This window comes from Mesocricetus auratus, unplaced genomic scaffold (genome assembly GCF_017639785.1).
Source record: "Mesocricetus auratus isolate SY011 unplaced genomic scaffold, BCM_Maur_2.0 Super-Scaffold_6730, whole genome shotgun sequence".
Taxonomy (NCBI): domain Eukaryota; kingdom Metazoa; phylum Chordata; class Mammalia; order Rodentia; family Cricetidae; genus Mesocricetus; species Mesocricetus auratus.
In genome coordinates this window covers 83,452,528-83,465,589 of record NW_024429184.1, presented here as the reverse complement: position 1 = coordinate 83,465,589, position 13,062 = coordinate 83,452,528, and the positions used below count along the sequence as shown (strand labels likewise).

The following is a 13,062-nucleotide window of genomic DNA, read 5'->3' as shown; positions in this document are numbered from 1 at the left end:
TGGGTGTCCATTTATGTCATCTGCAGTCATATCCTCCAAATGGAGGTGTCTCTTGCACAGGATTCTAATGGAAATCATCTCAGAGAAACAGTTAAAATATTGGGTTATAATGTACCCAACACACCATGAGCCCTAATGGACAGTGTTTGAACCAGTACCTCGACCAAAGAAATAATACATTTTTCTCATATCCTATTTTAGCTATTAGACTTGAATTCCCATTCAAGAGAGCTCACAGAAATCCAATGCAATAAAGAGAACCATGTCTGAGACTCAGTGTTGAATGTGTATAGTGCTTTATTCTTTAACGTGTTTTAAATGGGTTTCTTGTTGATGTGGTGTTCTAGGTAGAATTGCTGTAAATGAATTCCACAAGCAGCCTTTTGTAAGGGTGCTAAAGCCTCAGGGCTACAACAACATAGTTTTTATTTTTTGTAAAAATCTTTTCTTTATAGAAATAAGTATAATAGAACAACGATCCAGAGATTATAAATCAAATGGTTGGATTTTGTGACTGTGGTGTTCATCACCAGGTTTAAAGTATAGGAAATCAGCTAAGGCAAGCCATCTAGATGGAAAGAGAGTAAGGGAGGAGGTTAGCTGTGTTCTGTATTGATGGTCACTTATCTTTGGTTGAGCTAGGTTGGAAAACACATTATGCAAACCTAACCATATAGTGAATATGACAAGAAATACAAAGAGAAATATATGAGGCACCAAATACACTCAAGCATACTGATGTCTACCAAAAAGTAATTGCATTTTCTCTCTGATTCAGAAGGAGTGGTGGCATTCTAGGGAATGATACCTCAGTACTTAGCTACTTTCCAGCAGAAAGTCCCATGATCCACTTGGAATAGGTTCCTTCATATAAGAATTATGTGTAGAAAAAATCCTACATTAATGAACTAGTATTCATTCTGTGTGTCAAGTGTGCTTCTGGGATATGTGGAAGGTTTCAAAGCAAGCGTTTTAGGTGGAAATTCTCTGACCTCTGGCACTAAGGTTTATGAAACATTTGAAAGAAAACACTGAAACATTTGAAAGACAAATACTGAACTGAACTCCTGGAATCCAGAGTCAGAAAGAAAGAACTGATGGGCAAAGGAGTTAAGAGTGGGCTGGTTTAACCCACAGAAACAGCTGACCTAAATAAGGGGGACCTCTTGAACTCCAGATTGATGGCTATGTGGAAAGCATGGAACTGACCCAGACCCCCTGAATGTGGGCATTAGTGAGGGGGCCTAGGCAATCTATGGGGCCTTGGGTAGTATTTATCCTTGGCATACAAATAGACTTTGAGTGCATGCCACAATATGGGAGGTTCTCTCAGCCAGGACTCTTGGGGGAGGGCCGAGGCACTGCCCTGGATGAAATGACAGTTCCTGGAGATCCACCATGGAGGGCCTCACTCTTCTTGGGGATTGTACTGGAGATTGGGTGGGGGACTGGGGGACCTGGTGGGGAGGGAGGGGTACGAGTAGAGGGAGAGGGAGCTGGAACTGACATGTGAAACAAGATCGTTTCTAACTTAAATTAAAAAAAAATAACAGTATTGTTTCTAATTTAAATAAAAAGCAAAAAGACAGAACTGTAAAAGAATTATCTGTGAGAATGAAAACTCTCTCTCTTTCTCTCTCTCTCTGTGTGTGTGTGTGTGTGTGTGTGTGTGTGTGTGTGTGTGTGTGCTCAGTCTTGGTATATCATGAAGAAACAAGATTAATTTGAAATCTACTATGCTTATTTTATTGCTATGAAAAACATGTGTCATCTTTTTTTCCTGTTTTGTGCTAATCTTATGACTTCAGATCCAAATCAAGTTTCTTGTTGTATCAAGAATATACAGCTGCTTTAGGCATCTCAGTTACTCACTTTCAATTTTTCTCTCACCTCTAATAGAAGACATATTTAATAATTATGGGACAAGTGGCCAATTACTTTTATTACTATAGATTACATAATGAATAATTGTGTTCATTACTTTTATTCAGCATTTTCAAATAGATACATTTTAGACCCAGACAGGAAAAGTGTGCAACTGTGTCTATCATTTGTCTTGAATCCTTTTGTTGTTGATCAAGACAGAAAAAGAATAAAATGACTTAGATCATTGAATTTGTAGCATTCTCTAGGTATAAATGGCTTCTCTAAGTGTGAAAAAACATAGGTAATATAAAAATATAAATAAATACTTTGTTTCAAAGATCTCCCTGTAATATTGTTTAAATGCTAAACTTTCTTATAAAAAACATGACAAAAATTATCAGTAACAGATACTGATTTATAAAAGTAAAAATGTTCCTTACCTTCCAGCTTAAATTTCAATAGAGATTTAAAGATCAACAATTATGATACTTATACTAGTTAGAGGTGGTCAGTGAGAATACCATCACAAAATAAGTCATGTAGCAAGCCAAGCACTAACTCTTTACTCATTCTCTGTGAAATCACCTGACTTAAATTTGCTAAAATATGTTTTAAGCGTTCAGTGGAATTGGTGCATTGACTCCTACTGAGCCAAGACTTTTGTTAAGCAAATATGACACTTTTCTTATACAAATATTTTCCTTTGTTGCATAGATATCACAAACCTTGTGATAGATAGTTTGGTGTCACCATTTATTACTGGTGACTTAAAACACAGTTAATTTTTATCACTAATATTAAATTACTATATTCTGTTGAAGTCTTGCAGATGTGAAAAATTTGGTTATTGTCACCTGAGTTACTTTAGCTACCACAGCTTCTCCATTACAATGCTATCACTGTGGACAGCATATAAAAGATGAAAAGAATAGCATTCTTCTGATACAGATTAAATACGGATGTGTAGCTAACAATTAGCATGACCTTGTGAGTTATAGGAAGGCAAATAAAATGAAAGATTGGAGGATTTTTAAAATGTTTTTGTTGACTTTTCTACAGTCAAGTCCTCTTTCTGCCTTTTCCTACTGAAGGGGCTCTTTCTAGCCTGTCAGGAATATATTTTGATACTAACTTATTACAAAGTTAGTTGAGAAACATAAAACCCTACCCTTTGAAGTTCAATTATTTAACTTGAGGGTAATATCAGTGATTAACCAATGTTTATTTGGCAATAAAAACTGTAGACCAGTATACATGCAACATTTTCATCCCTGTTCTTTCTCTTTTATGTTTTAACCAGAAAATAGCAATAGTATTTAGTTAAATTGGGTATAATTAAGGCCATTACGAATTATAAAGTCAGACAAATTTATTTCCCTGCACATCAAATGAAAGTAAACAGCATTCCTGTGTGTATGAAATAGAAAGCTTCAATATGCAGCTGAACCTTCCTAAAATAGACTTTGCAGAGGGTCCAGGACCCTGGAATACATTTTCCAAACTGCCTCACTGAGTGAACTTGACCTTCTAGGCAAGATTCTTGTATTTGCTCCTGTAGAGAAAAGGAATATGAGCATTTCTCTTGCTGTTTTCTTTATATAACATTTGAGTGACCCGAGGCAATGTATTTTATTCTCCTTCCCTTCAGACAAGCTTTCTCCTGTTTCCTTTTAAGCAAGAATGGAAAGGTCAGGTTATCACTTCACAAAAGGCTCTTCTTGCTTCTCTCACCATAATGCTTCCCCTAATTATTTCATAACTCATTTAAATGGGAGGCATTCTGGAAGGACTCATGGAAACAGCTCCGCAAGTAACTAATTATTTAAAAAAACACAAGGGAATTTTAATTATAATGCCTGGGTTATTTAAAAGCAAAATGGAGCAGTTTGCGTCTTGAAATATCTATTGTAATAGGGAAGAAAAAGAAAATATCTCCCTGAATGGCATAACAACTGAAGTAAATGCAATTTAGTTCCTCTTTTATTTTCTTGATCTTCAAGAAACAGAACAAAAATAATATGCAATCTTGGCTTGAAGCACAAAATCACTTCAAAAATAAAGTGTGTTCCTAGAAGACACATATGCTTATTTAACAAATGCAGGTTTTCTAGTTTTCAAGAGAATTTTGTAATGTGCTTCTATTAAATATACAGCTTTGATAACAAACAGTCCAAAGAAATCATGGTTTTTCTTCCATATAATTGATGTTTTGAAGAAACTGATAAAGGATTTGTAGGTAAAATCAATTACTGCTATTATTATTTTTATCAATTGGTATTTTAAAAGCGTAATTTGAATTAAAATAATGAGTGATTGCTTGATTAGCAAATGAGAGGTTATCCAAAGCCTTTAACTTTATCTATGCTGAGAAGCTAAGTGATGAGACACTATTTTGTGTCCTACATTAGAGAATTTTTGTTCCAGTGTCTGTTCATAGAAAATCATATAACATCTTATATTCTGCTTTGTCTGTCAGCTTCAGCACCCATGTTTCTTAAACACTGTGAAAGAGCATATAAAGATGTGTTTTCTGGGGGAGCTCTGCAAATCAAAGCCAGTGGTTTTAGTATTAATATATAAATGCTCAAAAGTAATCCAGTGACAGAGAGGGAGGACTGATGAGCAAAGGGGTTAAGACTGAGCTGGTTTAACCCCCAGAAACAGCTGACCTGACAAGGGTTAGCTCTTGAATCCCAGACTGATGACTGGGATTCCAGCATGGGACTGATCAAGACCCCCTGAACGTGGGTGTCAGTGAAGCGGCCTAGGTGATCTATTGGACCTTGGGTAGTAGATCAGTATTTATCCAGGGTATACAAATGAACTTTGGGCTCCCATCCAACAATGAGAGATGCACTCTCACCCTGAACTCTTGGGGGAGGGTCTAAGCCCTGCCCTGGATGAAATGACAGACTATGGATACCCCCATGGAGACCTCACCCTCCCTGGGGAAATGAGGGCATATTGGAGGGGTTGGTGGGAGGGCGTGGGAGGAGGGGAGGGAAAGGGAGAGGGACCTGAAATTGATAGGTGAAGCAACCTTGTTTCTAATTTAAATTTAAATTTAAAAATAAAAATTGAAAAAAAAGTAAACAAAATGTGGTCTACCTGGACCTAGAGCTGTATCACCAACTATGGTGACTCTCACTTTATTTTGTTGGAGTCTTCCCCTCTCCAAAAATGTAACGATAAGCAGATGTTTCTCTTAGCTTCCATCTGTCTACCCTGGAACCTACAGAGACTATGTGTGTGTTGGGCCCCCACATGGCCTCTGTCCTGGTTTACAGGCCTGGTCTTGCCCCACTGACATCAACATCTAGTACGAAGAAAACACGAACTCTTACATCTGGAGTTTCTCCACTGTGCTGTAAGTCTATATATAAGGCTCCCTCCTTGCAATAAACACACACACACACACACACACACACACACACACACACACACACACACACACATGCATTCTCTTAGCACAAATGGCCAGATGTCTTTTATTTAAATCTCTAGGCTTTCTCCTGATACATTAGATTTGTTCATAGCACAGGTGTCACATGTGTGGACAAACAGCTATGTAGAAAGTGTGTGTGTGTGTGTGTGTGTGTGTGTGTGACAATGATTATAGTCACAGGAGCTATGCTCATACCGTCCCTTCTTTGACACTGGTATTATTGGGTTCCTAAAGTAAAAGGGCAGATACATGAAATCTGGAGTCTAACTCACTGCCATGTACCATGGGTCCTGCTTTAGTATATCTTGTACAGTTGAAAGGACATTAATGAAGCTGAGAAACGGACCCAGAATCTTTTCCACAAGCAACTGAAGAAGTACTCTATCTAGCAATTCTGATAAAGCTGATATATATTAACTTCACAGGCAGGATCAGAAATAAATTAGTCAGAAATGAATATTGTAGGTAAGGGCATTTTGAAAAAAATATTAATTGATTCATCTTTTTGAAATCTAAATTCAAGACTAAAGATGGTAATAGCAGAGCAGATTTCTGATTTAAGGATATAACATTTACTCATATGTTTGAGTGTAGTCATTGTTTTATTTGATTCCTCATATGTTTTAAACTACAACAAGAATTATTGAAAGTTTTCAATTAGTAACAGTGATAAAATAATAGTTGTAATAATATCATAGTAATAATTATTGTGTATATTATAGTCCTATTCTCATTAAGGGATAATCTATTCTACATTACAACTTTACAATGTAGATGGCATTAAAGTGGCCACAGAGCTGATGTTTGACATATAACCACAAAGACCTGCACTACATTTCCAGAATGAACCTCCATAAATAAGTCATCACATTTGTAACTCAAGTGAGAGGTATAACCCTGCAGAGTAAAGTCTCTGGGGGTACTGGAAAGTCAACCTAGACCAATTTGTCAGCTCCAGATCAATGATAGACAAAAGGATAGCAACTGAGGAACAATACCCAAGGCTACCCTCTAGAGTCCATATGAACTATGTATATGAAAACCCATTCTCAGTCACTCAGTCTCTCTCTGTCTCTGTCTCTCTCTGTCTCTATGTCTCTCTGTCTCTCTGTCTCTCTGTCTCTCTGTCTCTCTGTCTCTCTCTCTCTCTCTCTCTCTCTCTCTCTCACACACACACACACACACACACATAAATTGTCATAGCCAAAAGCCAGAGACTCAGAAAGATGTCAACATATGACAGAAAAACTATATACTTGACTACTTGATTCAGTGTATGTTCATCATGATATTCTAGGTTACAGAAACTTACTTTAAAGGGGAATGTATATTTCATCAGAGTGTATGTTCTGATTTCAGACATCTAACTCTTTGTATGGTATATGGTGGAAGAACTTTGAAAAATCATCTCTGTTTTGAATGACTTATTGGGACTTTGAAATAGATTTGGCAAAATTCTTTTTTTTTTTGGTTTTTCGAGACAGGGTTTCTCTGTGGCTTTGGAGGCTGTCCTGGAACTAGCTCTTGTAGACCAGGCTGGTCTTGAACTCACAGAGATCCTCCTGCCTCTGCCTCCCGAGTGCTGGGATTAAAGGCTTGCGCCACCAACGCCCGGGTCCAGCAAAATTCTTAATCTGTCTTTAGTTTTTTATGTTTAGTTATTAGCAACCTCTTCCCATCCTATTATCTCATAGTTATTACACAAAGTTTGGTGAATGTAATAACTTTAGCAACCTATAGCACAAATTTTTCCACTGAGGTGTAACATATCTACTAATCTCCTATCAACATATTTAATAAATTCATTGATTTATGAACTTCTTTTTTCCTGTGACTGTGCCTGTGACATGTTATTCAGGGGGAACTTCAGTTTGTGTTTTTAGGAAGTGATTACTTGAATTTGACTTAGAATACTCTCATTCCTTTCAGGGCAGGAGTTACGGATTTGAAATGACAAAATAATTGAGATGTGAAACAAGTTGTGCCATCAAATATATTTATATATGATAAGCTTTAGGGGTATTTAAATATGATCAAGTATAATAAAGAAGATAAATAGAGGTAAGTAAACAAAGGGGAAGGGAAAAGAGCATGAGAGGGGCATAACTATCCAGATGCAGATGATGCCCATGTCACCATTGGTAGGATACATGCCTACAGCTAAACACAATGGATGCTTTAGGTAAGAACTGGACAGCATGACAGGAAACAATAGGCAGCCCTCCTTCTCTCCTCAAGCTCAAGTTTCCTGCTACACACAGGTAGGTATGGCAAAGAAAAACTACAGCCTCTTAGGTTAGAACTGTTAAGATAAATGTGATATTCCCCAATCAAAACCAACACCAGTCATATTATTTTCAAATGAAGATTTGAGAGTTCATCATGTTTTACTAATTGGAATCAAAATTACAAAAAACACCACGTTTTATTAGCTTGTTACATTGAAACCTTTGAAAATATTGGCTGGGATTGTGCCCCCGTTTATCTTTCTACTCTCTTTCCCTCTCCAGTGAAGTGCATACTCAGGATTTAAAGAGCACTTGAGGGGTTCCTGGAAACAGAATGAATGGTGCATGGCAAGATGACTGAATAAAGAATTCTGACTGATGAAAGACTGATTTTATTTGCCACTTTTCCTTTTTATCAAAAAAACACTTTGAGAAAGTCAAACCAGAAAGGGGCATTACATTAATGGGCTTTAAACTGTACCTAAGGGTACACAAGAGCTAGGATTTGTTTTTTGTTTTTTGTTTTTTCTTACCAAGACTAAGCTGACTCTTACCTTTTAGTGGTAACTGGTTTATTGACTGCTAATGCTTTAAAAATAAGATTAAGTCAGGACCATGGTCTTTATTGCAAAGAAGATATATGGCTCTTGTGAATTCTAGTGGTTTGGCAATCTTAACCTCCGCACACATAACATTGATGTATTCGATGTTGCCAAACAGCATGGTAAGTGTTTAAAATGCTGTGAAGAACCTTATTGCCTTGAAATGATACAATCTAATATTAGACTGCAACTCAATGACTGTATCCCTGAGCCTACCATTCTACAGAATACTAAAGTCAAAGCCACTTTATTTTAATATCTCACAGGGAAGGAATCATTCCTCATTTCACCACAGAAACAGAGAAAACAAAACTGAACCTGGATTGCAGGAAAACAGAAATACAACATTCAGGACATTTTCATTAGTAGTACAGATAAAGCTGCCTTTGTAATGGCATCAAAATGCCAGTCTGATTCATTCCTGTTGACAGAGTTGTTTTGGCCTCCTGGACAGCAGATGGGTAGGATCCATTATTCCAGAAACATACCAGCTACATAAAGTCAAGCATGTCACTCTTCTCAGATATACAACCTTTCTCTATTCCTGTCCCAATTGTCCTCTTAATTAACCACAATTAGCATTAAAGTTACACCCCCCCTATACTTTATATGCATCAATCAAATTCCAGACACTCATCAGTCAGTGACTCCAGGTAAATTAAATGTTGGTTTTCATGATGAGAATTTCTCCCCACTTGTCTCCCAAGGACAGTGGTCCTCAAGCTGTGGGTCATGACCCTTTGGGAGGGTTGAATGACCCTTTCACATAGTTGCATATCAGATATCATGTGTATCAGATACTTACATTATGACTCATATCAGTAGCAAAGTTACAGTTATGAAGTAGCAATATATTATGGATGGGGGCCACCACAACATGAGGAACTCTATTGAAGTATTGCAGCAATAGGAACTTAAGAAACATTATCTTAAAATAACCTTACTGAATCAGGCTGGGTTGCAATTAAGTATAATGAACAAAGATCTCAGTTTAGCCTGGCCACTGAATGGTTTCCAGAATACAGGACATCCAAATGCCAAACTCAAGTCCATCAAGGACAAATCAGAATGGTTGACTATTGTGCTGATAACGAGGTCACTACCCAGAAGAACACATTAGCTAAGGAAAATGTTATGTAACTGATATGGATGAGCCTAATTTAGTGTGCTATATCAAAATACTAGAAATTGAGTAGTCTATATATGGTAGGAGTTGCTTTCTCACAGTTCTAGTAACTGGACTTCTGAGATTAGGGTGAGCAGAATTTGGTTTCTTTATGGCCCTTTCTGGGTGACACGTTGTTGACTATTTCCAAGCATGTTTTAGCTCACTGTATGCCCCACTTTGGGACATTAATTGACCCAAAAGTAATCCTTCCTCATAATGCTAGCAACTTCAGAGTCAGAATTGCAACATGGTCATTCTGAGGAGTCAAAACCATTGGTTATAAGTTTCCTTGGTGTACAAAAGATGTCAATGAATGTGGCCGGAAGCTAAGCTGAATTTGGATTCTTAACAAACTGGTGTGAAATCCAGGTCTTCACAGCCTCACATTGTACCTTTCCATTACTGAGAGAGTTTGTGTGTGTGTGTCAGAGAGAGAGAGAGAGAGAGAAAGAGAGGGGGGAGGAGAGAGAGAGAGAGAAAGAGAGAGAGAGACAGACAGACAGAGAGACAGAGAAGAGAGAAGGAGAGGGTAGAGAGTGCAGAGAGAGAGGAGAGGGGAAGAATTTGGTGGTATTCAGGGCCATGCTTAACTCCCTTAGTGTTATTTGCAAAGATGAGAGTTCTTATTTTGACTAATCTTCCAGGATACATCTAGACTAGATGACATCTACGACAGAATTAAATGCCTGGATAGCGCTCTTTTCGCCACTATGCTTGCTTCATTTTTTAGTGAATATTAAAGATTAACATTGGAAATAGCTTCCAAATATGTTTAATCATTAGATGAACGTAATTTTATTTTATGTTCTGTTTACTGTATTTGGTATTCATATCAAATTGCACATATATATGTACATATTTATTTTACATATACATACAAACACCAGCATGTGCAATGCATCACAGTCAAAATATAAGTTAGGTCATTACAGAAACAAGAAAAGCAAAGATTTGATGCCTTTCCTCACAGATCTAACACTACATGGGTTACAGAAAATACTCATGGGCATTATCTAACTGAGAAGATTGAGCAGGTATGGCAACATTCTGACTCACAGAATGCCCCACCCATCCAGTTTACCTGATTTCTGCATATTTTGATGATACAGATGAAAAGGAAAGTGTCTATGTCAACCTTGAACATTGAGATGACATTCAATAAGGGAGATGCATTTTAAAGTACTAATGGAACACTTTTATTTCTCACTTGTGGTCTATGTTATGGATCCGGACACTGTGATTAAAATAAAATGGACTGCTGTCAGGGCTTAAAGCATCAATTTTACAAGAGTTTAACAGCATTGAATCTGTAAAATAGAATTGATTAGGGTATGATTTTCTAATATTTCATTAATAAAACGTCCTCTCATTCATGTAAGTAGTGAATATACTTGAGTCAGCTTTGCTTTGAAAGCAAATCACCCAGATATGTGCATGCTACTGAGATGCACCTGCTGTTTTCTAAGGTAATTGCAAAAGGAAAGTTAGGAAAATATCTTGAAAGATGAGCCATTTAACCCTCTTTTATCTCATTTACAAATTACTCTGTTGGTGGCAAAACTAAAATACGACCATTATGGATAAGTTTCTCAGAAAACTAATAATATATTCAGCATAAGGTATTTCAAGTATGTCACTGGGTTGATCTATGTATCTCCTAGGGATAAATTTAATGAGACAAGGGGACATGCCTCTTGCAATAATAAACACAATGCCAACGTTTAGAATCAACCTATGTGGCCATCAGCAGATGAGAAGGTAAAGCAACTGTGGAATACAAGCACAATGAATCACTATTAATCCATAACAAGGAGGAAATCTGCCAGCAATTTTGCTGAACCTAAAACATAATATGCTAAGTAAAATAAGTCAAAAAGGAAAAGATACATAATTCATGTTTTTATATTCCATACATGTAGAACTAAATTATTACATTCACAGAAAAAATAATAATAATTAACAGAGGCTTGGTGGGTTATATGGGTGAGAAATGGTGGCTGTCAGACAGTGGGACAAGTACTAATTAGAAGAACAAATATAAATTCTGGACAGATTACTCAGCATGGCGGCCATAGCTATGATTTTAATGTGTGTTTCACCATTGCTAAAAGAGTAATTTCAAATGTTCCAACACACAAATAACTATGTAAAGTTAACTTGATATAATTTATAATCACGAACTACCATATGACAACTTATAAGATATAACTATTTTAATTATAATAATAAGTCTCAAAATGTACATTGTTTTTAGAAGGAGTATTTATTATCCCTAAAAAAGCACAGAAGAGAGATACGAGAAGTAGGCGAAAACAAAAAGATATCTACATACCTGCTACTGCAACTTTTGCTATCCGGCTAATAATGGAGCCAGAATCTCCCAAGGATGCCTCGCATTGGTAAAGTCCTTCATCTGGCTTATGGTGTCTGGAATGAAGTATGTTTTGTATCAACAGAGACCCATTAGGGAGTTGCTGCTTCCTGTCATCCATGCCCAAGGCTAGGATGAGGCCATCCTTCTTCCACTTGATGACTGGAACTCCCCTGTCAGACTCTGCAGAGCAGTTGAGCAGGACATTTCCACCCCGCATGGTGACAGCATCAGAAGGTTCAGAAACGAAATGAAGGGATGTGAAGGGTTTGATTTGAAAACCTGGAATAAGAGCAAAAGGGAAATGAATTCATGTATTCTAAGAAATTTCAACTTTAATTTCTCCAACATTTCCTCACAAAACTTATTTCTCAAAAAGAACCTTTTTTCATCTCCAAGTATGGATAAAGTTAAGATCAGGAATATTGTCTTTCAAAAAAGAAAATATTCGTGTGAACACCAATTAATAAAATGACTAGACCTGAAAATATATTGCTAATAAAAATAATAATTCATGTTATGGATAAGAGAGTATGATTATATATCAGTCATTACTTGAAAATTTAGACAGATAAAAATGAGTACTTTTCATATAAAACCATGTACTTTTACAACTCAACAATCAGTGTGACAACTAGGATTAGTGACACCTGACCAATTTCATTATTTGCATTTTAGCATTTGTTATTAATGTTTTAATCTACCCATTTTATTTTACAAAAATAAAATCAGTATTATAGACAAAGTTATTTAGAATAGACCGCAGGTGGGTTTAACATAGATAATTTCACATGCCTGAGAAAGTCATAAGGTTACTGCCTAAAGCCCCTGAAGTGACTCTATATGTTTCCAGAAGTTTCTTGTGTGCTTAGCTAAGATAATATTATAGTTGAATTGTCATGAGCATAAGCAGTCAATAGAAGGATTAGAGTAGTATTTAAAAATCCTGAGGGAAGCCGGGTGTTGGTGGAGCACGCCTTTAATCCCAGTACTCGGGAGGCAGAGGCAGGCAGATCTCTGTGAGTTCGAGGCCAGACTGATCTACAGAGCAAGTTCCAGAACAGCCTCCAAAACAATACAGAGAAACCTTGTCTCAAAAAAACAAAACAAAACAAAAAATCCTGAGGGGATAGAGCAGCCATAACTAAAGAAGATTGTTGTATAGTTATTAGTAGTACTCTGATTGATAAATAAAAGGCCTTGCAAAGTTCTCAGGAGGTCATTGGGTTCGCATGCTTTGAACAGACAGGTGTGTGTCTAAATAATTCAAATCAAGACACTTTCAATTTTGAACAATCACTAAGGCTAACAATCCACAATCTCGCCTAGTGTTTTCTTTCTAACACAGCATCATTGTTAAATGTGCAACTGAATTCTTTGGC

General features: G+C 36.8%; 1 protein-coding gene across 3 annotated transcripts in view; it reads right to left on the bottom strand.

Annotated features, from left to right (window-relative positions):
- Dcc (DCC netrin 1 receptor) overlaps window positions 1–13,062 on the bottom strand; it is a 1,023,267-nt gene that overhangs the window by 626,588 nt on the left and 383,617 nt on the right. For all 3 annotated transcript variants that reach the window (XM_040741618.1, XM_040741619.1, XM_040741620.1), the window contains exon 2: window positions 11,642–11,962. In XM_040741618.1, coding sequence (XP_040597552.1) covers window positions 11,642–11,962 — 321 coding nt within the window. The remainder of the gene's footprint in view (window positions 1–11,641; window positions 11,963–13,062) is intronic.